Raw genomic sequence first — 27,941 nt, forward strand, 5'->3', positions numbered from 1 at the left:
TGGAAGAGGAAGACATCTAAAACATGCAGGATAGTAGCCCTCGAGGACCAGGGTTGGCTACCCCTGGTCCAGAGCATGGAGGCACTACCAAGAGACATGGAGGAGGTCGTGGGAGGGCAACAACACAACATGACCTCCAGCAGGCCACAAATGTGCATGTGTCTGCTCAAACGGTCAGAAACAGACTCCATGAGGGTGGTATGAGGGCCCGGCTTCCACAGGTGGGGGTTGTGCTTGCAGCCCAACAACATGCAATGACTTTTGGCATTTGCCAAGGAACACCAAGATCTGCAAATTCGCCACTGGAGCCCTGTGCTCTTCACAGATGAAAGCAGGTTCACACTGAGCACATGTGACAGACGTGACAGAATCTGGAGACGCTGTGAAGAACATTCTGCTGCCTGCAACATCCTCCAGAGAGACCTGTTTGGCGGTGGATCAGTAATGGTGTGGGGTGGCATTTCTTTGGAGGGCCGCACAGCCCTTCATGTGCTCGCTAGAGGTAGCCTGACTGCCATTATACCGAGATGAGATCCTTAGACCCCTTGTGAGACCACATGCTGGTGCGTTTGGCCCTGGGTTTCACCTAATGCAATACAATGCTAGACCTCACATGGCTGGAGTGTGTCAGCAGTTCCTGCAAGATGAAAGCATTGATGCTATGGACTGGCCCGTCCGTTCCCCAGACCTGAATCCAATTGAGCACATCTGGGACATCATGTATCGCTCCATCCACCAAAGCCACAATGCACCACAGACTGTCCAGGAGTTGGTGGATGCTTTAGTTCAGGTCTGGGAATAGATTCCTCAGGAGACCATCTGCATGCCAGGCATTGTATGGAGGTCATACAGGCACATGGAGGCCACACACGCACGCACGCACGCACACACACACACCCCATTGTTTTTCTCTTTATTTATTTTTTTGAACAGTGTATATCTATAGTTCAGAAAGCATTGAGATACGCTGCATTGTATTTAAATCTGAACTTTGTCTACGAAGAAAGTGTGCACTGCAGACGGGAACGTTTTCGATGATGTCCTTTCGTAATATAGTCATCTCGTCGTTTTATATTCCTTTTTTTTATTTACTTTGTACATGGACCATCTATTTTTTTTCACTAGTGTAAATGTTCATTATAAATAAAAGTAACTTGTCAGCTTGTCCCATTGACTTCTATGAAGAATTACAGACATCTGAAATTGAATTCTGGCGTTGTAATTTAAAGTCCACAAATCCGTACTTGACATGTCAAGATTGACATATCTACAATTTCCTTCCATTTAAATTGTAATTATTTTATAATGAAAAAATGTCCACATGTAATTATAGTGTTATGGAAAATTTTACTCCATGTGTACTATATACGATGTATAAAGGTCTCATATAATCTGTCATATAAAATGTATCTGAAATGTCTCAGAATACTACATGCACAGCCTATTGGGTGTTTTGTTTTCCATCATTTCTCACACTTTAGTCTGTTTCTCACAGTTTGTACATGTGGGAATAGTCACCCAGGCTCTTTCTCACTAGATTTCATTTCCTTCTCAGCCTTAGGAGCTGGCAAATAGTCAAGTAGGGTCTTTTTCTCATACAAGGAGATAGATCATGCCCTGTGTAGTGTAATAGGAAATGTTTAAGTATTCATGTTTGCCTTTTCTCGTGGTCTCTTTCTCTCCTCACCGTATGAGAGAGAGAGAGAGAGGTCTTTGAATGCTGATTCTGCCTTCGAGTAAATGTTCATTGAGACCAAATTGATCTTGGCGTTCCTTTTTTGCATAGATCTTCTCACTCTTTATTTTTACTCTTTGGTAAAATCCACAATAGTTATCTGCAATTACGCACAAAATGAATATGGTAATTTCTGAAATCTGAAATGCTGGTTACTTATCCATACCACATATCCGTAACTGCAGTTTTTGGCAATACCTTTTTAACATTTAGACATTCCATTGTAATCTGTAATCATTTATTCTCGTAAAAAAGTAATAACTGATATCTGTAATTTAATTGAAGATATTTCGAGACGTAAAAACCGATTTGCATTTATCTTGTGGTATAATTAAAATAAAAAGTTACAAGTGGCTTAGGCCTATATAATGTGATGCATTAAGAATGTTTCTCAGCAAAAGTTAACTTCACTTTGAAAGGCGTCTTTAAAAATGTTCCAGTGGTGAACTGAAATCAGAGTAACAAGAAAAATGTCTCCCTTTTGGATACAAATTTAGTGTCAATTAAAAATAATCTCATCTGGGACTTGACAGATGCAGTAATCATTTGTATAAACCATAGAGGGTCACAGACCAACTTCCCATGGATAAGTTAAATAGTAATAGTAATTAAATTACCACAACATGATATCAAGACTACAGAAAATGTGAACAAAAAATTATCAGGAAAGACTGACAGAACTGATGCATCAATGACTCAATAACTGACAACACATGTATTGGAAAGAAGTGTATATAATATTTACAATATTAATACCAACATTTCTGGAGAGAACATTCATGGTTACAACTTTAAATTTGAATTACCCCCAGAACATTTAAGTGTTCATGTATATGAAGAAACTCAGAAAAGGTTGCTAATATTGGGGATCCATGTCTTCATTTTAGCCTCTGTACCTGATAAAGGCGCTCAAACTGTTGGAGGCCACTTAGCTCACAAAGCTCCTGCGTACATGAGACCAGGCAGTGTGTAACAGCAGAAAGGTAGGACAGTGAGACAGTTACAGATTCAAATTTATCTTCCTCTTCGTCCTTTACCGCCTTTCATCCCTCCTCTGCCACCCTTGGACTGTCCTCTGCCCTTTCCACCTTTAGCATGTTGATCTTTCCTCTGCATTCCCCGCATGTCTTTCTTCATGCGACTGTCCACAACTTTGAACGCTCCCTTGACACCAGCGGGCCGTCTCACCTTCTTGCCAGCTCCCTTTTTGCTCACAACATAAGTAACTTCTCTCTTCTCCTTCCCGAGGCCGGCTTTCTTGTAGATACTGATGAATGAACAAGGAAAATAATGTTTAAATTATATTATCTATATTTCTATATATTATAGAAATGCATTTGATCAAAATTTCACAGTTCAGCTCCAACACCACAGGTGTGACATCATACCTCTTCAGCTGAGCATTCTTCTCCCTCTCAGAGATGTCCACTGTGTTGACGACTGCCTCTGCTTTCTTTTTAGCCTGCTCCATCTTCTTCAGCATCTGGAAACATCACAGAGATAACAAACCAGTTTAGATCCACAAAAGAAATGAAAGCAAATTTTGATGCAGTTAGCGTCTAATCATTTTTCACTTAAATTTCTTCAACTGTCTTCAGTTTCACGTCATCAGCAGCCTCACCACCACACCCTGATCTTACCCTTCTCTTCTTCCTGGCTTTGGCCTCTGCGACTCGTTTGATGGGCCGGGCATCAATCTCCTTCCATTTTTGTTTATACTCCTCCACCATCTCCTTGGTGACCGGCACTGGCTTCTTCCTGTGTTTCCGTTCATCGTCCAGGAACCACTCAGGTACATCCCACTGCTCCTCAGAGCTAGCAAACCTGCAGGAGCACACAGTCAGCTCAGTGTACAAAGACATACTTATTTTATTTATTTGTTTTGTTACAATTCACTCTTATCCAAAGCGACATACATCACAGAGTAAGTACAACACTAATCTATTCATACGCCACTGAAGCAGCGGGTAGTAATGCAGAGTTAAGTGTCCTGCCCAAGGACACATCGGACATGATGCTCAGCTGGGGATTTTGCATTGTTTATGTTAAGTGTCTATGTACTTCTTATGCACATGCCCACCTGTGAAAAGAGCCATCCATCAGGTCTCTGGCTATCTTCTTAGACGTAGCGATCTGAGATCCCAGTGCCAGGCCTTCTGCATCCAGAATTCTTGCTTTCTTACCTGAATAGCACAGAACCAACAACACACACAGAACATGTTGCTGGGTTGGCTAGCTGCATCAATGTATTTGTAAAAGTTAATTTTCCTCTTTCTTACTAATATAACCTGTTTCCAGTTGATGCTTCATTTTTTTGTGTGGAATAAACTCCAAATATTATTACACAGCAATTCTAAGAAACGCATTAAATGTTGTTTGTTTTACGTTTCCAAAGTAAATAGTTAGAATGGAAATCATTACCGAAACTTCCATTTGTGTGTGTGTGTGTGTGTGTGTGTGTGTGTGTGTGTGTGTGTGTGTGTGTGTGTGTGTATATATATATATATATATACACACACATATATATATATATATATATATATATATATATATATATATATATATATATAAAATAATCATATAAAATATATATATAAACATGCGTTTCTCATACTCACTCATGCTCTCTACAGGAACAACCTGAAAGTCATCAGCAGCAGGTCCTGACATCCCACCAGCCCCGCTGGCCTGCTTTATTCTGGTAATCTCCCTGGAACAAGCAGCAGTATAAATTCATGTATTATTGTGTTAAGTAGATTGGATGTCAATAATATTATAGTGTTGTAACGTTGGATTCCTTATACATTATTCAAAAGGAAAAAAACATCATAGCCGCCCAAAGTAAACAAGGTTTTACTTCTCATCATCGCTGCTGTCATCTGAGTCGCTGTCACTCTCCACAGCTTCCTGTGAAGGCACCGCCTTTTCCTCCACTGGCAGAGCAGCCTGCTGCTCCTCTTCCTCCTCCTCTTCTACATCTTCAGCTTTCCTCTTTTTGGCTTTTTCTATGAAAAAGGTTTCCAAAAGTGAAAATACCTTATCAGTCCAATGGGATACTGTCTTTTTTTTTTACAGCCTTTTTGAGGGCTTATTGAAATCCATTTTCAAAGAAAAGACTTTTGGCAACATCTGTGAATAAATGTCTTGTTACCTTTCTGTTTGTTCTGAAGCCACTCGGTCTGTTGGAGCTCACATTCTGCGTCTCCTTCCAGATCAATCTCAGAGAAGATGCCCTGCAGAGCACAAGAGTACAAGGCATGGTTAAAGGTTTCACATTACTTAATCTTTCTGCAGGTGTAATCAAGAGTAGAGGTTAGCAATAGAAATGAAGATTTAACAAATGTGGGCTGCAGTCAGTTTGCAAACTGTAAATATTACATTATAGGTGGAAATGTACACAAACCTTGCTGAACCACAGGTTGGTCTCTCGTTCCTTCTTCTCATCCTTTCCTTCAAGTTCCACCAGCAAGCCGCTTCCCTGCCCTTCGTCCTCCTCTTCTTCCTCTTCATCAAAGCTTACTCTGGAAAACATAAATAAGCAGATTACAAAAAACTACATAAGGAAATCATCTAGGACATCTGGTCTTTTTTCCTACACGAATATGAACAAAACCAGGGTTTAAAAAGTCCATTACTTTTTTGGAGCTTTTTTCTCCAGCTCTGTCTGTCTTTGCTCAACTTCTTCCAAGTCGTCATCATCTAAATCCGAAGCCAGAGACATTTTATCTCCGTCGTCATCCTCCTCCTCCTCAGACAGGTGAAGGTCATCGTCTCCTTCTATGAGAGCGTCTGCAGCCTGCATGTCTCCCTTGGATAGGTCAACCAGCGCCTGAATGAGAGAAGTGAAAACCAAAGCAACATAAGCTCTGAGGAGGTGTCCAGGTGTCTCTTACATGAGACAAGTGTTGAGCCCCCTGTCATTTCACCTGCACATTCAAATCTCGTTTACCCCTGATATCCTCCAGCCACCCACCAGCTCACAGGCTCTGTTTCGTTACACAAGTAAATAGGTGTGCGTGAAGGTTCCTCTAACTGTGTTTTGTGTGTACATCAGCGAGCAGGAGAGAGACACCGCAGCTTCACAAAACGTGTTTGAAAATGAGCACTTGTTTTTTAATGTACCTCTATGAAAGCATGTTTATTATGCTGCTGTCTGTCTTGGCCAGGACACTCTCGTATATGAGACACTTAATCTCAATGACGTTTTCCAGGTTAAATACAAAATAAATAAAATATAAAGACATTTTACCCATCATGTAAGTGAGTAGCTCTGTGAAATGTGCTTGTTTTTGGTGCCTGTTGGGTGTTCATTTGAACACTTTCTGTAATTCATTTTCTCTAATGTTTATGGTGTGTATATCTCTTGGCTAGTAAAGTAACAAAACATTGTAAAACTCTTATTTATATATATATTTTTTGGTAATTTTATTCATTCTACACTTGAGAGGCATTGTTCTGTTTTTTTTATTTCATGTACACAGTGTGTACAATTCTTGACCGTACACATACCAAAAACATTTTAGGACGCATGGTACTATGTATAACTGAGTATGTGAGAGATAAACTTGAAATGTTATTGACAAAGGGCACGACTTGGTTGGTTGTAAGTTTCTGCTTTAAGTTGACCCGAGGTAACGCGCAGGCGTACGCCCAGCTGATGCACTCAGCTCCAGCTGCTTCGCTGTGTGATTTAGAATAATGATGAACCGATTCATGTCTATTACATGTTCGTCAAAAGGCTGTAATGTTGCTTTAAGAACCATTATTTCTGTGCCATCAGCTTGGTGTGTCTTTGCTCTTGTGATTGTGTGAGGTATCCGTGTGCACTCTTCTTCACCTGTTGCTTCTTGATGGTGGCGAGAGAGAACATGGATGAGTCGTTTGTATCTGCGATGGAGACGCCGGGGAGGTCCATCTTCAGCTCCACCCTCTCCCTCTGCTTCCGCCGCTCCTTCAGCAGCTTCCTCTTCTTCCTGAAGGAGCATCACAGTTAAACCAAAGTTCTTAGAAAAAGTTAAACTAGCAAGTTGAAATGTGTACTCTTTCAACTAAACCAAGGGGGCCTGTAGGAAGAAGATGGTAAGGTGTCAATGAAAGCAAAAGTGTTCCTACATCGAACAGCAGACATCGCTTCAAAAACAGTAAAAAATGTTTTTCCCCCCTCCCAAATGGAATTTAAGATTAGAAACTACAATGATATTCTGCAAACGTGCAAAGCATCAACTGAAAATCTAGACAAATTCAATTTCATCTCAATTAAATTGTTGTAATCCTGTCATACCGTTTGAGCTCTGCCACCTCCTCAGCTTTCAGCTCCGCTAGTTTCTTCTCCATTTCTTCCTCTTCCTGTTCACTGTCCATTTCCTCCTCTTTCTTCTTCTTCTCGGGTTCTTCCTCTGAATCGGCCTCTGCTTCATCAGAACTCAGTCTAAAAATAAAGCAAAAGGTATTTATCAAAATCTGCAATGACACTATCTGGCGCGCACAGATGACTTCAAGTTCCTGTGCTTCAAAGACTTTACTTGATGTCCTGGTCAGTCTCTTTGGCCATCTTGAGTTTTTTGGCCACAAATTTCCTCAGCTTGGACCTCCAGCTCAGCAGCAAACTGAAGAGGTGAGGATGGAGGAAAGAAGAAAACACAGAATGATGATTGAGTCACTAAAACAGATCTGATTTTGTTTATCTAAAGAAGAGCACCAAAAGGAATATACACATGTAGAAACCTCCATTGGGAGTGAAAAGACGTACCGGAGCTCTTTGCGACCCAAAACTTTGATGTCACGACAACACTCCTTTATCTCAGCACTAGTGGCTGGATGAGACTCCAGTTGTGGGTTGTCAAAGGCGATCTGAGTGAAGACAACAGAATGAGAATAAAGGGTTGGTTTCCCTGAGCTTGATCCTTTCTGTATGTTCTGTAGTGTCATAATTAGATCAATTATACTTCATCGTAAATGAGTTATCAACTAAACCCACAACCATTGTTATTAAACTGCTTTCTCTTTGAAACAGTGGACGATGTGTAGGCCTTCCGCATCCTCCTTTGAGAATTTCAGGTCGAACAGCGATCTCACCTCACTGGCTTTTCCCAGGAAGTCCACAGCGTTTTCGGCTTTCAGAAAAGCGGTCACTGTGAAACTGTGATAGAGTGTCAGATCACCGTCTGCGTATCCCTCCGCCTGAAACAGAGGAGCAGCTGATTCGTCAGTTATGGATGCAACATATGGAGTCAAATGGGGGGAGGGGGAGAAAAAGTCAAGTATGGTCCTTACCAACATGATTACAAATGATATGATGTGCGTGTCTATTAGAAATCATTGGGAAGTTGAGTTGGGTGTTCTCGTTGTGATGAATCAGTTAAGTTCAAGTTTTCTTCCTTGTACACACCTTGGGCTTCTTGACAGGAATCAGCTCCCTCACAGTCTTGGCCTGCACCTCCACCTCTTTGAACGCGTGTTTGGGGTCAAAGAACTTGCTGTCAATCTTGTCTGGAGCAAGAAAACCTAAGTATGGACGAGAGAATAGCATCACGTGTTTGTAGCATAACAGGTTTCATCACAAAGCTGTGGTCTGTGTTGCTGCCACTGACCCTGACAGATGACGAAGATCTCAGCAGACTCGTTCCTAGAGGCCTGCGGTTTGGTAGCCTGCACCTTTTTGAAGAACTGCTGGAAGATCCAAAGCAGTGGCTGGTAGTCTTTGGAGCGGAAGACCTTCGTGACAAAGGTGCCACCTTTGTTCAGAAACTCAACGGCCAACTTTAAGGCCATGAGGGTCAAATGAGCTGAGAATGAGAAAAAGAAAAAAAAATGCGTTTACAATATTTGCTCTAAAAAAAATTACTCATGGATGTGAATAGATGTTGACACAACTAGTTTCTAATTACATCATGGTTTTGCTGCGGGGAAAAGGGTCACAGGACGTACAAGCTGTTCCAACATGCTACGTAAAATGTATTCATAATGTCTAAAAACATTCGACACCCACCTTGTGAAAAGGCGTCATGTGACCAGTTGGCTCCCACATTCGGGGCTCCGTCATTCAACACAACATCAACCTTCCAAGTCTGTAGCTCTTTTCGTAAAGCCTGCATGAAGGACAGCCGGGAAAACAGAAAATCCATGTTGAGGTCTGTTTTATAGTTTGTAATAATAATAATAATAATAATAATAATAAAAAAGCTGACAACATCCAGGTTATTTCAATTAGTTATTCTGTGAATATCAGTCGATGCACAGTTAAAATGTGCTAACACAGAGCGCTGCTTCACCTGTCTACATTTATCTGTAGTGATGTCTTCTTGCAGTGCCACCACATTGGGGATGGGCTTGATGGGCACCAGGTCGACACCTGAGAGGAGAAAACAGCATTTAGAAAACGGATCTCACATTTTCTTATTAGTCGAAATTAAAGGAGCGATATGCACCGACTTTAAATCATAAAATGACCTCACTTATCAGACATTAAACACATGCTATGTTAAAGTGCTAGCTCTGCTGTCAACAACGCAGCAGCCACCGTGTCCTCCTTCCAAGTTTCCGTAATGGTCCATTTGTTTTGACCAGAGAAGGTCGGCAGTTTGAAAGCATCCCTACACAGACTTCATTTGATAAGATCCACAACCAGAAACGTGGTAAAACGAGGATAAATATTCGAGATGAGAGAGAAAGGTATCTGCAACGTGACAATCTCTGTGTGCATCTACTCAAGGAAGGAGGGGGCGAGGGAGACAGCGCTCTCTAAAATGTTGAATTTGGACTGCAGTACCAATGTTTCACACTACATGTCAGAGTTACGTATTGCTCCTTTACAATCGTAATGTCTATAACAAACCAAATATACACTGAACAACTTCATCAAAATGCCTCACCGGACAAAGAATTAATGAGGAAGGCTTCATATGAATTCCATTAAACTCACCAATGATGAGACTTGATACAGGCATAAACTTGGATGCCACCTGCAGCCTGTAAAGACATTTTAGTAAAGGTTTATGCTTTGTGCAGCCTTTATTTCACAACATTTAGCTGATCTGTCTCTCTAGACAGATACATTCAGAATATTATGGTAATGATGCACTCTGTATTTAAACCTAATAACTCCAATGCTTATACTTACATTACAGCACAGGAGACAAGTAAAACAAATGTCTGTGAGTTTTATATAACATTTTGGTTTTACTTCCAGGCAGGAAGAGGACACATGTGCACTTGAATTAAACCTTTTAAGATGTTCTGCACCCAACCAAATAATTCATAATGAGACCATTAAAAAAGCTAATCAATAAGCCTCTTAGTGCGTGTCCTATATATATATATATATATATATATATATATATATATATATATATATATATATATATATATATATATATATAAACAAGGGTAAATCTTGATAGTTATATAACAATATAACACAATCAAGTTCCTGCTTCTATCTTTTACTCTTGTTACATTATTGGAGGTATCTGAATGTGACATAACTTAAACGTTTCCAAAGAACTAATGATCAATTTTAAGCTCATTTTAAAAAGACAAAACTGACATATTCCGGGTTGACTAAGAAACAACGTTGTACAGTAAGATATAATGTTTTTAAAACAGCATTCAGCGTTATGACATTGACCAGAGTCAAGATCCCAATTTTTTTGATTCAGTTACTTTGTGTTATACAAGCTCCCAAATGAAACCCTCGACACGACGAGCTGAAGACATGACTGAATGAAGCTCACCATCCTCCAGGAGCTGCACACAGGTCGACCAGAGCCCTGGCTTTCTGCAGAAACTGAAACTTACGGTTGAGCTGGATGAGTTTAAAGGAGGAACGAGACCGATAACCTGGAGAGAAAAGATTTTATTTAGACGTTTGACGCTCTATAATCATATTCAAACACGACTTTTCTGTTCAGATAAGCAACACATTAACTGACAGTCTTAATGCAGGTTTACTGTGTACCTCGATCTTGTTTTTGTTTTTATTCTAGACGTCGTACGTTACCTGTTTCTTTGGCAAGGTGGTAGAATTTATCCTTTCGGGTCTTTCCGACTTTCAGTTTCTTCCCCATGTTTTTTTTACTGGGTTTAAGGATCACTTATTACACAGAAATAACAAACTCAGTCTGATCTTAAAACTGCGGAACGTCCATGAAATCAACACGTGCGGCTCGCTCCGGCGCAGGTGTTTGACGTCATTCTTCCGAAACGTCTTCTTCGTCTAATTTTTTTCTGGTTCTGGAGAGACCCCAGCCCCACCTACTGGATTGGGGGGGGGGGGGGGAATAGTATATATCTATGGTTGTGGGTGCTTGATATCTCCTAATACAAATAAACTACAGACCAAATATGTCTCCCATCTCCAAATAAAACATAAAAGACGCACTAAAGAGAGATTTTTGGTTTGTGTTTTTGATTGAGTGAACACAAAACACTTGAAGTGCAAGGTGGAGCTTCCCAATCATGACATTCTGAGCAAGGTTTGAAAGTGAACAATATGATCTTAATTTAAATAAACATTTTGGAAAAAAAAAAACACATTACAACTTCAAATGTAGAATATATGAACATTATGGTCTGCTTTACTGATGTAACATCCAGGCACAGAGATCAGATGGCTATTAAATGAAATGAAGAGTCTTTGTTTATGCGTTGTCTTTCCAAGTTTACAATAACTCTCATTCAGAGAAGCAGTGTGGCTGCCTGTGAACGGCACAATGCCTCTCTGTGGGTGTATAGTGCCTGTGTGACCTTGGCAACAGTGTGAAACTGTCATCAGTCAGAGCAGCGACACTGAAATACCTCCACCAGGACCCCCGGCTTCTGGTTTGGCTTTTGGAATATTTTACAAGCTTTTTATCATCTCGAAAATTGGAAATCAATTTCTTGCTTTTTTTTTTTCTTTTCTCACTGGATTTTTCCATGGTTATGTGCGGATTTATGATGGAGAATTAAAATGGTGAGGAAGAAAAAGCTGCTGGTGTTCGAGTAAGTATCACTTTTGTGTGAATTAGCTCTGTTGTGATCTGGGCCTCTGATTTTATTCGGTGTCAAATGAATTTATAGTTCCATAAAGTGTTGGTGTATAAAGATACAGATGATGTTTTTCGAGCATCATAACATACACTTTGAGACTAATCTTTATGCTATGTTGAATAATTATATTGTGTATATATTTTCATTTTAGTAGCATCTCAGTGACCCCCCCCCCCCCCCCCCCCCCCATTAGTTATTGGCATTGTAGCTTTCTTTTTTCATCATGGCTTGTGCATCATATATAATTGATAAGATGGAATCACTAATTGCTCTCCTGGGCAGATATAGATTACATCCCTACCACGTGTCATTTTGATCAGAGCTACATTTTGCCTTGCTTGAATATGCAGTAAAAAAATAAGAATTTAACTATATATTAGATCATTCAAGGTCATCTATTTAAAAATCATTTGTAGAAGTTGAACACACTTGTGTAACAATTTAGGGATATTTATTTTCTATGTGAAATAACCTGGGTTCAAATTATTTTTCTATCAGCTTCCTCATTGTGTGTACGCTTTTGTAAGCAGCACAGGTGGTTGTGTGTATTGTCTATGTGTGAGCTGGTGTGTATTGTCTGTGTGTGAGCTGATGTGTATTGTCTGTGAGTGTGTGTATGGATGCGCTTTACATTGTACCATCCTATCCAGCATTCTCTATCACTAAGAATTAGGTGATTTCTGCTAAAAGTAGCATTGTTGTTTGTTTTTTCCTATCTGTTTTCTATTCTTCTTAGAATTTGTGGAAGCATGATGTGGGATGGATAAGCAACAACAAAAATCTACTGTAAGTTGACTAAAAGTTTGTGAGTAACATGAAATTGAATACTGTGCCTGATATTTATGATAGGATATTGTGGATGTGAAATGTTGGAGTAGGAGTAAAAAAAAACAATTTTGACAATTAATCTGGCAACTAAAAGAATAAGATTTGAATTGATTTCAGTTTTGGAGTTGGTTGTTTCTTGACTGTACATTGATGTAAACAAAAAAACCTCTCTCCCTCTTTGCATGATTGCAGATGGCCTCTAATGACCCTGACCTTTCTGACCCCTCTGGTGACCCCCAGCCTGGTGACCTGATTGAGATCTTCAGACCAGCCTATCAGCACTGGGCTCTCTACCTGGGAGATGGTTACATAATCAACTTAACTCCTGTTGGTCAGTAAGAAACAGCTACTGACATCTTCAATCGGCCAAGCAAAGCTTTACTACTAATAGTAATGAATAAAAGTGTTATCTCAGACAACAGAGGTTTAATTTCTCCCACTGTGTCCTGATGATGCATTAAAGTTAATGTGAGATGTATAATTGGATGCCTTTCACGTTTATTTAACAAGAGTATCTTGACCAAGACGGGCAGTTCACATTTAAAAAAAGTTACAGAAATATGACATGTCATGTAAAAATGTACATCACATAGATCAACATAACCATGGTCACAGATCAGAGAGTCTTAAGTCAAAACAAATCCTTAGTTATTTAAGGATTTCTTTTTTTTTACTAAAAACACCTTTTGTTTAACTCCTCCCCAGATGAGAGCCCAGCAGCCGCCATGTCCAGCGTGAAGTCCGTCTTCAGCAGGAAGGCGGTGGTGCGCATGCAGCTGCTGAAGGAAGTGGTGGGGAGTGACTCATACTGTGTCAACAACAAGTACGACCACAACCACACACCCCTACCCATCAGTGAGATCATCCAACAAGCACAGGCCCTCATCGGCCAGGAGGTGTCCTATGACCTGCTGGGGAGCAACTGCGAGCACTTTGTTACCCTCCTGCGCTACGGGGAGGGGGTGTCCGAGCAGGTCTCTCATTGTTTGTTTTGTTTCTGTCTCATGTGTCATCAGGGAAAAACACACTTTTACTTAAAATACCGAAGTGAGTGACCACAAATGTCACTACTGTCATTATTTTTCTATGTATATGTTCTGGGCGGAATAAGACATTCAAACAAGAAAAAATATATACCACAGTGGTAAATTAAAATAATATTTAACATAAATGAATCTCACAATATTTGAATTTGAATTGCCTGCTAATTTTATTACTCTTGGTGGTTTCAAACAATTTTTCTGATATGTCATTGTGTGGAATCAATCTTTATTTTGTATATAATTCATAACAAAAGTTATCTCAAGAGTTTTTACATTGAGATACTCTTTATTACTCTAGCCGACATTAAATTATTAATCAAAATGTTAGTGACACAGTTTTAGTCTTCTTCACTTTGAGTGAGTTTATACATTTTGTTTTAAATCAAAATGAGTTAAACTTTAAGTATTTAGTTTCCAGTTGGCCAGGGTGGCTTGTTCATATAAAACCAAGTTGGTAGTTTGAAATCCAGTACATGATAATGCCAAAGAAAAATTTATGTTTTGAATTCCAAACATTGCAAATGTGTGACTCATACGCTTGTTGATAGACTGTCAAGCTCCTTTCATTGACAACCTAAATATTCTGCCCAAAAAAGCCCTTTGTTCTAACATCTCCTGTTTCTTAATGGTCCTCAGTCCACCTCCTCTTCCTCTCCTTGTCTCCACAGGCTACACGGGCCATTGGGGCCATCAGTTTGGTGACGGCAGCAGCCAGCGCCTTCTCTGTCCTGGGACTGATCAACACTAGATCAAGAAACAGGCCTTTCTGACAGCTGTATTTCCTCCCAACATTCATGCGGCTGTGATTTAAAATGCATAAAAAGATAATTAAAATTTTGCAAAATATAAATGACTTTATTGTTTCTTGTTAAGTAATTATTCTTACTTAGTATGCACAGCATTGATCAACTGTGTTTATTAGCTAAGATTATGGGGAATCATGGGTTCAATTATCTTGTTCACACAAGTTAATTATATTGTACACACAAGACATTAACTTGTGGGAACAACATAATAATGTGCGCACAATAATTTTCTTTTTACTGTTTGGGACTTCAGGGGCTCCATAATAAAACCTCATTCAGGCTCTGAAATAAATCATTTTTTCATGATTCTTGTGCACCTCCAGACAGAGAACAGGAAAGTATTGTTAAAGTATAAAAAGAGATTTCTTGCTCCAAACTTTCTGTCTTCACATACATAGCCTGTCACCCACTGTGAACTGGGATTGACTCCAGTCCCGTTAATCCCTTTACAGGATAAACAAGAGAAGACAACTGATTACTGGTGCTGGTATTAGATTAGACCAGTGTACCAGTTTGGTGAGACTGTATTTTTAAAACTGGCAGAAATTGACAGTGAAAGTGTACTAGTGACACTACTAATAAGATGTGAACAATAATCATGCACCGTTATTGTTTAACATATTACTTTTAAGCTCTTTATGCGGTAAAGTTGATATTATTCCGTTCAGGACTTTAGTACAGTAACTCAGGGTTCTCGCTCTTTGATTGGCTGCAGCCCGCCAACCTTGACGTCACTTTCTCCTCCCCTGTCAAAAACTGTTTGAGAGTTTGTTCGCTCCGTCAAGAAGCCGAGAGTTAATCTGAAAGAAGCAGGAAGTTTGACACTTTAAACTACAACATATACAGTGATTTATTTTTTTTACACGTTTATTTGTTTACACCCAAACTGCATGTGATGCACTATGATATATGTGAATTTGTTTTAAACTAGAGTAAAAGCTGCTGCAATAGCAACGATAAAATATGGTCTATTAAAAAAGAAGTATGCTTTGCATAATTAAAAACATAGGAAAGGGTACATAATCTGTGTGTTACAGAAAACCACCACATAGTTTAAATATACGCACGTCAGCCACATTCAAATGTTTGACCTCTGTTTCTTGCACAATGTCAAACCCTGCCGCTCAGGTCAAGTCGGCTTTTATTTTGAAACTTGTTCCGGAAATGTAACTCTACAATAACCTTTCAGTTTCACCAACACTGGATACAAACAGAAGGTTAGCGAGGCTGACAGGAGGACATTAGTTAACAGGAACAGACACACTGTTTTATAGCTGCGGATCGAGATTGTTTGTGTAATGAAAAGAGGACACTGGCTGTTTTAGGACCGTGGTAAGTGAAATAATAACAATAGTTAAGTGCTAATGCTAGTTACTTTTCTAACGCGCTGACGTTTATAAAGTAAGCTAGCTTAATGTGTTAGCTTGTTTGACAGCCGCGTGCGTTCTCGTGTAAGATTTACAAATCAAATCACATTTGGTTGAGAACAGCTCCCTGTATGTTCCCTCACCACCTCTACAGAGGTTATCTGTTTGTGTGTGTGGCGATGTTATTGTTGACTTCTCAATTAGATAACTGAGCTAACCTGTTTGTTTTGCATTCCTGCTGTGCATGAGTTAACACACCTCCAACTTTCACAACCTTACCATCTTACCATCTATCTGAAAAGTCTAATATTATTGCTAGGATTCTGGTTGCTCTGTTTAAGTGGACTGATCTTCAGTGTTTGACCGTTGACCCTTCTGTGTGTTCAGATTGATCACCATGGCTGCAGTTCCTACTCTTACGCGGTCAGATTCAGCACGCGGGGAATTCTCCCCTCTGAAGCATTTTGTTGTCGCCAAGAAGAAGATCAGTGATGTTTTTGAACATCTACTCAACTATGTGAAAGAGACCTCAGAGTTTGTAGAAGGTGAGAGGGATCTGTTTAACTTTTCTTAGTCTGCTCCTGGTACAATATTTTTTGTTTTCTTTTTTTTAAATGGAAATGAATTATGTAAACAATGTTCATCAGTAAGAGCTTCACAGTCCATTTGATGTTGAAGAGAAGTGATTGGATTTTCATGTTTACATGTCAGTCCGCTCTGTCTGGCTTGTGATTTAAGTGTGGTGTTCACCTTTGTGTTGCACAGAAACGTGTGGGAATAAAGCGCTGGAGAACATTGCGACTAAGGATCAGAAGCGTGAGATTCAGGCATACGCTGAGAAACTTGCCGTCATTAAGGAGGTGCTGGCACGCAGACACATGAAAGTGGCCTTTTTTGGCAGGTAAATACTTGAATACACTGATGGATCATACTTTATTTTGTGAAAAACAACTCCTTTAATTGATGCAGTTAAATCAACCCATACCTTACCTATTGTAACAAATTCATTGTGCATTAATGAATTTTTTTTTAACCATGTGTCAAGGAATAACAGAGATTTTTATGCTTAATTCCAAGGTTTTTTTGAACCTCCTTACATTGAAAATATTTCTTGTTGCACCTGTCTAATTACAATATCTACTTTTCAGACCCCTGAGTCTACTAATGTTTGCACTGCTTTTCAGTTAATGTATTACGATGTGCCATCTTTCCACATTCGGATAATAATTCAAAGAAAATGCCAGATTTCTACATGCATCCAATTAATGTCTTTTGTTGGTTTTGTAGGACCAGTAATGGTAAAAGCACTGTGGTCAATGCCATGCTGAGAGACCGTGTGCTGCCTAGCGGGATTGGCCACACCACCAACTGCTTCCTGAGTGTGGAGGGCACCGATGAAGATAAAGCTTACCTCAAGACGGAGGGCTCTGAAGAGGAGAAGAGCATCAAGGTAAATGCTCTCGTCTTCTCTAAGAGTATGTTGGCACACAGTTTTTACATGAACACACCCCAACATCTGTCCATCTTCACTAATCAAGCCACCTGTTGCTGTTGTGCCTTTGAACAATTGTCATCCAATTACACTAATAATGCAAGTTGGGATATCTGAGAAGTGCAGTCAGATTAGCAAGAATGGGATTTTAAATGTTGTTTTTTAAATGCTAGACTTGAATGGGTGTCACAGATGAGCATACAGACTGACATGGTTCATCTCTCTCACGCTGAACTGTTCATACCTGATCTTTCTACAGAGAGTTACAAGTAGTTTAACCAAAATCAAATGTTTTTTTTTTTTGTTTTTTTTTAAAAGACATTTTATGTCGGCGATTATATTCATAAATATTATATTTGTAAAATGTTTTTAAAAAGAAAAAAGAAGAGTTAAGTGCAACCACCTCATCAGCTGATGATTAAATTGTGTCTGCAGACTGTCAACCAGCTGGCTCACGCACTCCACATGGATGAGAGTCTGGATGCGGGCTGTCTCGTCCGTGTGTTCTGGCCCAAGACCAAGTGTGCTCTTCTTCGAGATGACCTGGTGCTTGTAGACAGGTAACATCAGAATATCAGAATTCCTATCTTCATCGTTTTGACTGATTGTAGAACATAAATAAGCAAGACTTCGACAGAGTCAGCCAGCATTGTGAAAAAGAATCTTACTGACGTGTATTTGACCTCTTCACCACCCCTCGTCTCCCTAGCCCAGGGACAGATGTCACAACACAGCTGGACAGTTGGATTGACAAGTTTTGCCTGGATGCTGACGTCTTTGTGCTGGTGGCCAACTCTGAATCTACACTCATGAACACGGTAAACACTAAGACGTGTGATCGATATCCTGTGGAAATGAAACTTTATGTGTGACAAATGTTGCGTCAGGTATTAACTGAATGAAGTGAATAAACCTGCACTTTCACTTTCAGTTTACCTATAAAGAGGCAGGCATGATGGCTAATCGACAAAAAACTGTATTTAATGATTTTATAATATTTTTTTACATTTTGCTGTGAACTCTCTTGCCATCTGGTCAGATACATCTTTTAAGAATTTGCTGTATTCTTTCATGTTTAAATGTAAAAGACAAAGCATCAGTGTACACCACAAACGTACACGTCTTCTCTTACAGAGAAAGTGAAAGTTGTCTGAATTCTAGAGATAGCTACTCTTATTATTTGATATTTTTTCCTTTATTTCACGATGTCTGCACAGTCCTTCAGAGTTCAAGTAAACGAGCAACAAAAGGAAGCATTCAGTTGTGTCGGCCACTTGTGTGTGCTGATGTTTTGATGCTGAGCTGATAGCAGAGTGGAGAGTGTGGCTGCCTGTGTTGATATCCAGCCAACGAGGCCTCACACTTGATTCTCTAAGCTCAGGTATTCGTGCAATGTAAAGCTGGACATCACGTTAGTCACAGAGTTCATTCACCCGGCAGCAGCTCTTAAAGGGAAAGGAACACACATTCCTCTATAAGCTTTTAGTTTATTTCCTCCGTATTACTGGATTTACATGTGTTTTTTTCTCATGGTGAATCTAAATAAAACAGAAACAATATAGTTAACTTTAATATCACTCTTACTAATGTCTCTTCATTCTTCCGCCGTCCAGGAAAAACACTTTTTCCACAAAGTAAATGAACGCCTGTCAAAGCCCAACATCTTCATCCTCAACAACCGCTGGGACGCCTCAGCAAATGAACCAGAGTACATGGAGGATGTGAGTCAACCATCTGTTGTGTTTCCTGTGACAAAATCAGAAAAAGGTCATTTCAGAATGTGAGGATTAATTCTATTGATTGAACACATTTCTCTTCAGGTGAGGAAGCAGCACACAGACCGCTGTGTCGACTTCCTGGTTGAGGAGTTGAAGGTTGTGGATCGTGACCAGGCTCCCAACCGCATCTTCTTCGTCTCGGCCAAAGAGGTGCTCAACTCTCGTATGCAGCGGGCGCAGGGCATGCCTGAAACAGGTGAGGCTTCAGAATATAGCCCTGCTGTTTATGTAGTTATTGGAAAAGATTATAGATCATACCAGACAAATTCCCCCAGGGGCAATAAAGGTTTTCATTCAACCATTTACATGGTACTTCACAGAGTTGTGAACGTGTCTTTTTTTTAAAAAATTTTTGTTTTTTGTTTTTTTTACCAAAACTTATTAGGGAAACATGTAGATTGTTTTCATTGGCACTGGTATCTTGTCTTATTCTGTTTTTTAAACAAGAGGCTTCACCACACAAGAGATGCAAAGTAAACTAATGATAACTGTAGTCAAGGATAGTTGAAGTGAAATATAAAGGCTTATAGAGGATACATGCAGATGGCTGCTGTGCAATAACAGCGACGATTTTTCATTTTACATCCACATGGTCATTTCATCCAACAGGTGGCGCTCTGGCTGAGGGTTTCCAGGAGAGACTGAAGGAGTTCCAGAACTTTGAGAGGAGGTTTGAGGTATGCGTGTGTGTGTGTGTGTGTGTTTCCTCTTCATACTTTCCAGTAATTTTAATCCCACCTCCCAAAGAAGATCTATGTATTGTCTGACTAGTGAGAGACAGAACTTGAACTTGATCTAGTATTTTGGACAGCAGGATGGCTGGTGGTTTGTGGAAATCTCAGCAAATCTTTTTGCCGCTGTCTGTTGAGTGACTTGTTAAGAGAAGATGATGTGTTATAAGAAGCGTGGCTGTTTGATCAAACAGTGAACCCGAGCTCACACTTTGTGTGAAGGTTACACAAACTCAGAAGGTTCTTGAGAAATACTACTAATTATTGTGCAGTAAATACACAATGAAGAGGCATCTGAACGCTCTACTTATAAGCAGAGCAGTCGGCTAGGTGGAACCCAGCGTAGCGTTTAGGTTCTGCGCCGACCCGTGCACTTTTCAGGCTGGCGGACGCGGCGCCTCCGAGACCATTCACTGTGCCTTTTCCATCAACCTGCGTCTTCATTGCTGAAGTCTAGATTCACTTAGGCGAGGGCATCCGTTGGTTTCTGTTCCCCCTTCAGATTTAGTTCTGTCGTTACCGTCATTTTGCGTTATCTTTGTGTTTCTGTGTTGTTTATTTTCATCTTGTTGATATTATCATTTGTGTCATATTTGAAGATGACATCAAAGATTTCATCCCAAAATGACACAATATTCATCATTTTACATTTTCCTTCACTTTAATTCTTTCTTGTGTACATTTGGTGTGTTTTATTTTATGCATAATTTTTTATTTCCCTGACAACATGTTACTGTGATCTTTACGACTTTATGTGGGCTGTAAGACACAAGATGCACACTCTGCTGCTGACCACTTCACACCTGTGTTTTCACGTCTTCTCTTAAGTTGAAGCAGCAGGTGTGTATCTTGTCCTCTGTTGGTCTCTGCTCAGTGTGTGTGTGTGTGTGTCTGCGTGACATCACACACACACTGACCAGCAGCAGCCCCCTGTAGCTGTCACAGTAACCTGTGTGTTATGGCCTCGTAGGAGTGTATCTCGCAGTCAGCAGTGAAAACAAAGTTTGAGCAGCACACTATCAGGGCCAAGCTGATCACAGAAAAACTCAAGAGCATCATGGACGCCATCAACATTGAGGCGGCAGAGAAGAGGTGAGTATTCCGATCCATTCCTCTGACTCAAACAATAATAATGAATAAAGGTCTTATGGAGATGACATGTGAATAATATCCTGTTTAAATAAAAGGGATGTCTACAGCACAGTGTATACTTTGTCCTGCTTTTTTTCAATAAATCCTTCAGCTGCTAGTTCGTATATTTTGACTTTACTTCATATTTGTTGGACGATGCTTCAGAGTGGCAGCGCTGGAGGACAGAGAGTATCAGATGGACCGGCTGGAGTTTGTAAAGAATCAGCTGAACCTGCTGATTGATGATATCAAGAAGAAAATCAAGGCCATCAGTGAGGATGTCGAGTCGAAGGTAAGATGGAAGAAATGTTTTAAATGTGTGTCCTGCTCCCCGTGCTGTAACCGGCGGGTAACTCAGGCTGCGTTTCATCCAGGTATCTTGTGCCATGGGAGAAGAGATCTGCCGCCTTCACGTAATTGTTGATGAGTTCCGTGCTGACTTCCACCCATCACCGCATGTCCTCAAGATCTACAAAACTGTAAGTTGGTGCGAAGGTTTAAAGGACGCACATTATACAAAATACACTTTAAGGTGGTTTTTCTAACACTACCATTTGTCCCTAGTCTGCCTACAAATCCCCGATCAAGACGAAAGTTCATCCTCTCAATCTTTTGCATCTTTTCGGAAAACGTGTGCTCGAGCAGGCCGTTTGGAGAGTTTTTCCTTTGTGACATCATAAAAGGAAGAAGCAACACTTCCACCCTCTGAGTCCACCTTTCCACCGTATACAATAGAGCAGGGTGCAAGAAAGCCTCGTCCCTCTAGCCTCGTCCCCGTCCAGAGAGGGGCGTGGTCGAACACAGCTCACTTGCATTAAAGCTACAGAAACGGCCTGTTCTGAGCAGGGCTGAAACGGAGGGGTTTAAACTGTCGGCACGATCAAATACAAGCTCAGAGTGGATTCAAGAAGCTTTACAGACATGTTTTGGGGAGACCTGAGACTTATTCAAACTGGTTCATAGGGAGGATAACGTGACCTTTTATCGTTGTATTCTAAGCTAAGCTAGGTCTCTTATCGTCTATCATTTCTTTATGTTTTTATTTCTTTTGCGACCTCTGACCCCTGTTCCTGTTTGCAGGAACTGCTTTCTCATGTGGAGGAGGGGATGGGTAAGAACCTGGCTTTCCGCTGCTCGGACGCCATCAACGCTTCTGTCCAGTCCTCTCAAGGATTCATGATAGGTACTTAGACTGGGAACGTGAATGCACAAAACATTTTGTTTCTGTATCCAGAGTCATTATTGAGCATTTGCGTGCAGCCTGAAGCCCTCGCGTTAATGTAAATAGTCGTAAAATAGTGCTTCCCTCTGAATGATCAAAAAGAAGATGGAGAAATAGTACTGATTGAAAACTAAGCGAGTAATTTTTCTAATCTGATAACTTCTTGCTTAAAATGCCAAAGAGGAAACATTATCTCCAGCCAGATTTCCAGTTAACCGTTGTACTTTCATCCACATAGCATGTGTTGCTAAACTGAGAACAAACCGTTTGGGCACACAGGCAACGGTCTGCAACACCCAGGGTGCTGCTATATTTACCCACCTCGCTGAATGCCATCATCCCGTGTCCTGTTTAGCTACAGAGGCATCATTCTGTCACGTTGACGTTGGAAGGGTGTTAATGTGCCCGCTAATGCAAAGGACTCAGGTGCTGTTATGAAATTGTGACGTGATATTGTTTTTCCTCTTCTCCCCGAGGACGGATAAGTCAAAGCCGACGACACTGACAATCAGTTGATGGTGTGTCATGTGATTTGTGTTGTTCTTTTTTTCCCCCCACCAGGTGGCCAGATTATAATTAACATCAATAGTCACAAAGTGCTTGTTCAGATTACATGTCTATGACACTTGTTCACTTCTTAATATATAGAAAACCTTGTTGATGTCTCCCTTTTCTATATAATCCTCACTCTCCAGAGAGCATGCTCCCCCTGCTTCCCTCTGCGGTCCAGAGCCAAGTCAGCATGCTGGTGCCCAACAGGAAGTTTGACCTGAGCTATGACCTTAACTGTGCCACACTGTGCAGTGACTTCCAGGAGAACATAGAGTTTCAGTTTTCTTTGGGCTGGACATCATTAGTCCACCGCTTTTTGGGATCTGTCAACGCACAGAGAGCGCTCAAATTGGTGGACCAGAACTTCCAGGTACAAGCTGGATAGATGTATATTGTGAAATTAAATGTCCATGTTGTTCTCAATCCACTGGTGAGTCAGATTTCAAAACTTTACTGTCCTGTAGACACAGACCTCTCGACCAGCACTGCCACCGGCTTCTACACCATCTTCGGGACCCCCCTCTACGATATCCCAACCCAACAACAACGGGACAGCCCTCATGACCCAGGAGGACCTGATGGTAGCCATGGCAACCAATGTGGCATCTCTAACTTCCCGTACTTCAATGAGTGTTGTCATCGTAGGGGGAGTGGTACGTTGTTTTCAAGGCTGTTCAGACATGTGAACCTTCAAGAAGAGATTTTCGAAAACCTATTTCCTGTTTTGTTTTTTTCCCCTCCTAAGGTGTACAGAGCTGTCGGCTGGAAGCTGATTGCCCTTTCAGCCTCTATGTACGGCTTGCTGTACCTGTACGAGAGACTCACCTGGACCACTAAGGCAAAGGAACGCTCTCTGAAGCGCCAGTTTGTGGACTATGCAACGGAGAAGCTGCAGCTCATTGTCAGTTTTACCAGTGCAAACTGTAGCCACCAGGTCCAACAGTAAGTTCAAATACAGGTCCATTTTGAGCAGTATGTAAATATTTTGTGTTTTCTGATCACGTGTACTTTTTAGGCATTATGTGAAAATTCCAGGGAATGTAGTTAGGGTCAATTTAAGAGGATTTCTTCAGGCTGTATTGATCTAATCAGAGATAACAGCATTTTGTTTATCTTTGCAGAATGCACAAGTTAAGGGAAATATTTTTTAATGTCATTTGATTATTATCTGTATTTAATTATTATTTTTATTTAATTTTATAGTTTTTTTTTAATCTAGGGGGAAATTAAGATTTATTTTTGCTTTAATCACATTGGAAGCACAAACATGCCTACACATGCCACAGTGAGGGAGTAGCAAAGCCCCCCCTCCCCCGGGCAGCTGGGGGTTTATTGCTTTGCAGTAAACTGGTACCTCTCAAGGAACCACCCCCAGATTTCACTCTTGGTCTGAACAGAGACTTGAACTTGCAAACAAAGTCCTTACAGACGAGTGACTGCCGCCCCCATGCATCAAGTAGAAAATGTGACATTTAAGAATCAATTATGACAATATAGAAAATCGATAACGGTAGTTTTTATCTTTCACATCCTCACTGTTAAGATGTTTATATTAATTTCAAAAGATTAATTTTATCCCCTGAAATCTATTCCTGATAGTATTTGACCTATTAACAAAGCCTTAGTCCTCATTATCTTCTTTATTGTACACACAGATACTTACTAAGTCCTGCCCCACCCAACCTTCCCCTTTGTACCATAGTTAAATAAATAACCGCCACATCGCTGTGCCCTCTGTGTTGCCAGGGAGATGGCTACGACCTTTGCTCGGCTATGTCAGCAGGTGGACCAGACACAGAAAGAGCTGGAGGCAGAAATCCGCCAACTGACAGTCAAGATAGACCAGCTGGAGACTGTCCAGAGCCAATCCAAGAGCTTGCGGTCAGTCCTGCTACGTGTGTGTGTGCGTGTGTATGTGTAATGATGCAATGTTTGAGAGAAAGAGCATTGTGTGGAAATTTATGAAAGATCTAGTCTGGGGGAATGAATGATTTAGAGGTAACATCGGGAAGAGCAAACTTTACGACTCATAACTGTATTTGGCCAAATTTGCAGTATGATTTTCCATTTTCAGTTCTTTTAAGGTTTGATAACATTTTGTGACTGCACTACATTTGACATTTTGTTCATGCTTTTAATAACATGTATTGATTAAGTCTGCTGGACTGATGAAAAAATGATTTAACATTCATTCCTTAATTTCATTTATTGAACTTAGACCGGGTTTAAGTCTGAGGTGTGTTTTTTCTTTTTCTGTCCCCTCTGCAGACATAAAGCGACAGAGCTAGAGAGACAGTTGGAGGCTTTTACAAACCAGTATCTGCAGCCTCAGCAGTGAGCTGCTCCTATTCATCACTCCACAGTTTGGTTCTCTTTGAACCAATCATTCTTCAGCGGGCAACACCCTGCCTTGGTCCTCATCATCTAAAATACACCAGACTTTCTGTATGGACATTAATGCTGTAAAGACAGAGGGATCTGTTGATTGATCTATCATCCTTAGAAAGACAGTAATATTTTGATAATAAACAAGGAAAGTCATTTTTTTTTCTGCAAGAAAATACCAAACTTCTGTTACTTCTCAAATTAGAGGATTCGGTTCGATTGTGTTTTAATAATAATCATTTTATTTTGTTATTCTGTTTTGTTTTTGTCTTTTTGTCACACCCTAACACAAATACATTTTTGTTAACTAAATAGCTTCATGTTATTAATTTAGACATTTAATAGACCAATCAATGAAAAGTTGCGAGTGAATCAACAATGGAAAATATTTACACATCCTCAGAGACAACAGTATTTTTCTCTCCTTCCCGCCTCAGCCAGCCAAGTGTTAGGAAAATAAATCTTTGAAGAAATTGTAAAACAAAACTGCCTGAGAATTAAAGAAAGCTGGACTCGCACTCTGTACAGATGCACCATGAGGTGCCGTTTATGATCTCTTGGTGTGAAAGGTACCGCTCAGGTGCTCTTTTTTTGACACTAATGTGCTTCTAACTGTGAATATGCCTTTTTTTTTTGACAAACTTGTGGAGCAAATGAAGTTTGTATGTGTAAAGATTGGAACTCTGATCTGTCCAGCCACATGATCTGCTGTATGTACGCAACAGAATTCATATATATTTAATAATAAAAGAGAAGCAGTCTGTTTTTCTGATCTATACTGTATGGACTAGTCTAGTTAATGCATTGAGTAAAATAATTTGAGAAGGAAAAGCATGTCTTTTTAATATACCGTAGGTTCTGTTTTCTTACAATCAAAACTTTACAAATCAAAGGCTTTGAAAATTCCTTATATTTTATAAAATCATATTTTATTTATACCCATCTGATTTGTATAGATAACAATCTGAGATGTTTGAAATACCTCCAGAATTGCCTGATTGGATTAAATCTATCACTATATATAACCGTCAATGAGTGCATTTTTATTATTTCTAAAAGGTAGCTTATGACATACTGTCTTGTTCATGAGTGAAACCTGTTTTAATAATGGACTTCAGGAAGACCTACTTGGCAAACATTTGGACAGACACTGTCCAGTTCTATATTCACACTTCATTACATCTTATTTCTTTGTAAATGAAACAGGATTTGTATTCTTGGTTAGACGCCTTTAATTGGTTACAATTACTCATGGCAACATATCAGTATCACCAAGCCACTGTACAAATACAAAAAAAAAGGTCAGGTGTGAAAAAGACTATAAAAATTATTCCATAACAAGTGATTATAATTTCACACAATAGCACTGTAAGAGATTTATCATGGCACCAAGTCCCTGGTCTTTACTGGCTTAAAAACATAATAAATAAAATCCAAACAAGAAAAATGTCAGAACAGTGAGTTGTGGAGTCAAAGGGCAGTGCATTTATTAAGTGATGGTGCTGTGGTGGTGGTGGTCATGTGACAACTGATGAAAGTGTTGTGCTGCCGTATAACTCTAATCCTCTGATGTTGAATGTTTCTGATAAGGTTCAAATATTTTCTCAGTTTAAGATATCACATTGGACAGTCGTGCAAATACAGCCCTGTATAATGCTGCCTGAACTTGCGCAGTGCTAAACATTTTTAGATTGGCTTTCTGAAGTCAAAAGGTAGCACTGCGGTTGACAATGGCAGCTTAAATTGATCTGCAGACAAACTGGTGTCAAACATACCAACGAATCTGTGCTTGTTACTTTACACAATACTGTAAATGCATCATCTCAAGAGATGTGTAGTTGAGAACAGACTGGAGAAAAAAGAAAAAAAACTATGTAATTAAATGTGATCAAGCACCTTTTTGATTAATAAGTCTACAGCACTACTTGGATGAGTGAACTGCACAGGCACGTAGAAGTGGTTCCAGCTGCTAATACTGCAGAATTACACAAAGAGCGAAGAAATGCTTGTCTGCTGATTATCACTGTACGAAATGCAAACAATCCCCCTATTCAGCTGTTAAGGGCTACGGTGTATTTTTTCTTCTTCTTTTAAGTTACAAACAGCTCATGAAGGAAAACAGTGGGTTCAGTACAATGGTTCAACAGTTCCAGAGAATAAGGTTGTTTTTTATTCACTTGCACCAGGTTTGAGTAGCCACTCAGTCTGTTCATGAATAAATTAGCATGGCGGCTACTGCTAGCTTAGCTTTGAACAAGAACTGAAACAGGGACATAGCAAAGCTGGCTCAACGTTATGGTAAAATAATCAGACTGCAATCATCTTTAAAGCTAAACAATTAACATTTTCTACCCCCTTTTTTTAAATCTCAAAAACTAAATTAAATTTGCAGAAATGTGCTGCTCCTGTGACCAGGCTACAAGCAGATATTAAAAGAAGTTACCGCGCTACCAGACAAGAACTGCTTGGTTCAGTTACTCTTTTAATAATAACAGTTATTATACTTATTAAACAAAACAGACTCTTTTATCCTTTAAACAAATTTGTGCTGTTATCCCGTTTGTATTATTCATGCTAAGCTAAGCTAACATACTGCTGGTTGTAGCTTAGAGTGTTTCTGATCTACTCATAACAGGAGGATTTCCCCACATGTTGAATACTTTAACCGTTTCTTCACCTTTATCTGGGGATTTGAACACCTGACTGAATACACAATTTAATCTAAAACTCTGTCAACTTAACACTTCAGTATACAAAATCATATTCAGCTTTAAGGAGTCTACTTTTCATAACAGAAATCATTCTCAGACTTATAATTGATGGATATGGATAGGGCTGGCAC

The 27,941-nt window shown here is 39.9% G+C and overlaps 3 protein-coding genes across 3 annotated transcripts; 2 read left to right on the top strand and 1 right to left on the bottom strand.

Annotated features, from left to right (window-relative positions):
* Positions 1-2,435: 2,435 nt before the first annotated feature.
* On the bottom strand, positions 2,436-10,976 carry ftsj3 (FtsJ RNA 2'-O-methyltransferase 3). Its single transcript, XM_079350256.1, has 21 exons — positions 10,734-10,976; positions 10,468-10,573; positions 9,657-9,703; positions 9,007-9,086; positions 8,724-8,823; positions 8,326-8,520; positions 8,124-8,239; positions 7,811-7,915; positions 7,485-7,585; positions 7,258-7,341; positions 7,017-7,163; positions 6,573-6,708; positions 5,371-5,564; positions 5,139-5,256; positions 4,887-4,968; positions 4,593-4,740; positions 4,354-4,445; positions 3,816-3,918; positions 3,376-3,559; positions 3,124-3,218; positions 2,436-3,002 (listed from the first exon to the last, which is right to left on the bottom strand). Exons 1-21 carry the CDS (start codon positions 10,798-10,800, stop codon positions 2,750-2,752), a joined length of 2,553 nt encoding a protein of 850 aa, XP_079206382.1. The 5' UTR covers positions 10,801-10,976; the 3' UTR covers positions 2,436-2,749.
* Positions 10,977-11,503: 527 nt separating this feature from the next.
* On the top strand, positions 11,504-14,472 carry plaat1 (phospholipase A and acyltransferase 1). The gene is made up of 5 exons (XM_079351024.1): positions 11,504-11,716; positions 12,501-12,550; positions 12,785-12,923; positions 13,298-13,566; positions 14,304-14,472. Exons 2-5 carry the CDS (start codon positions 12,524-12,526, stop codon positions 14,403-14,405), a joined length of 537 nt encoding a protein of 178 aa, XP_079207150.1. The 5' UTR covers positions 11,504-11,716; positions 12,501-12,523; the 3' UTR covers positions 14,406-14,472.
* A 1,103-nt stretch (positions 14,473-15,575) lies between these two features.
* Positions 15,576-26,131, top strand: mfn1b (mitofusin 1b). The gene is made up of 18 exons (XM_079350257.1): positions 15,576-15,773; positions 16,196-16,353; positions 16,574-16,709; positions 17,096-17,258; positions 17,736-17,860; positions 18,010-18,118; positions 18,914-19,021; positions 19,121-19,274; positions 19,688-19,755; positions 20,780-20,901; positions 21,106-21,232; positions 21,315-21,419; positions 22,021-22,123; positions 22,858-23,084; positions 23,179-23,367; positions 23,460-23,656; positions 24,461-24,595; positions 24,983-26,131. Exons 2-18 carry the CDS (start codon positions 16,206-16,208, stop codon positions 25,050-25,052), a joined length of 2,286 nt encoding a protein of 761 aa, XP_079206383.1. The 5' UTR covers positions 15,576-15,773; positions 16,196-16,205; the 3' UTR covers positions 25,053-26,131.
* The last annotated feature ends 1,810 nt before the right edge of the window (positions 26,132-27,941 follow it).

This window comes from Symphodus melops, assembly GCF_947650265.1.
Source record: "Symphodus melops genome assembly, chromosome: 8".
Lineage (NCBI taxonomy): Eukaryota > Metazoa > Chordata > Actinopteri > Labriformes > Labridae > Symphodus > Symphodus melops.

Excerpts from the sequence above, each read along its gene's own strand:
- ftsj3 (XM_079350256.1), bottom strand. The coding sequence starts at position 10,800 with ATGGGGAAGAAACTGAAAGTCGGAAAGACCCGAAAGGATAAATTCTAC. Across the intron at positions 8,240-8,325 it reads GATCTTCGTCATCTGTCAGG|GTTTTCTTGCTCCAGACAAG; the intron begins GTCAGTGGCAGC and ends GTCCATACTTAG. Across the intron at positions 5,257-5,370 it reads GAGAAAAAAGCTCCAAAAAA|AGTAAGCTTTGATGAAGAGG; the intron begins GTAATGGACTTT and ends TATGTTTTCCAG.
- plaat1 (XM_079351024.1), top strand. The coding sequence starts at position 12,524 with ATGGATAAGCAACAACAAAAATCTACT. Across the intron at positions 12,551-12,784 it reads AGCAACAACAAAAATCTACT|ATGGCCTCTAATGACCCTGA; the intron begins GTAAGTTGACTA and ends GCATGATTGCAG. Across the intron at positions 12,924-13,297 it reads AATCAACTTAACTCCTGTTG|ATGAGAGCCCAGCAGCCGCC; the intron begins GTCAGTAAGAAA and ends ACTCCTCCCCAG.
- mfn1b (XM_079350257.1), top strand. The coding sequence starts at position 16,206 with ATGGCTGCAGTTCCTACTCTTACGCGGTCAGATTCAGCACGCGGGGAA. Across the intron at positions 17,861-18,009 it reads GACCTGGTGCTTGTAGACAG|CCCAGGGACAGATGTCACAA; the intron begins GTAACATCAGAA and ends TCGTCTCCCTAG. Across the intron at positions 19,022-19,120 it reads AACCAGAGTACATGGAGGAT|GTGAGGAAGCAGCACACAGA; the intron begins GTGAGTCAACCA and ends ATTTCTCTTCAG.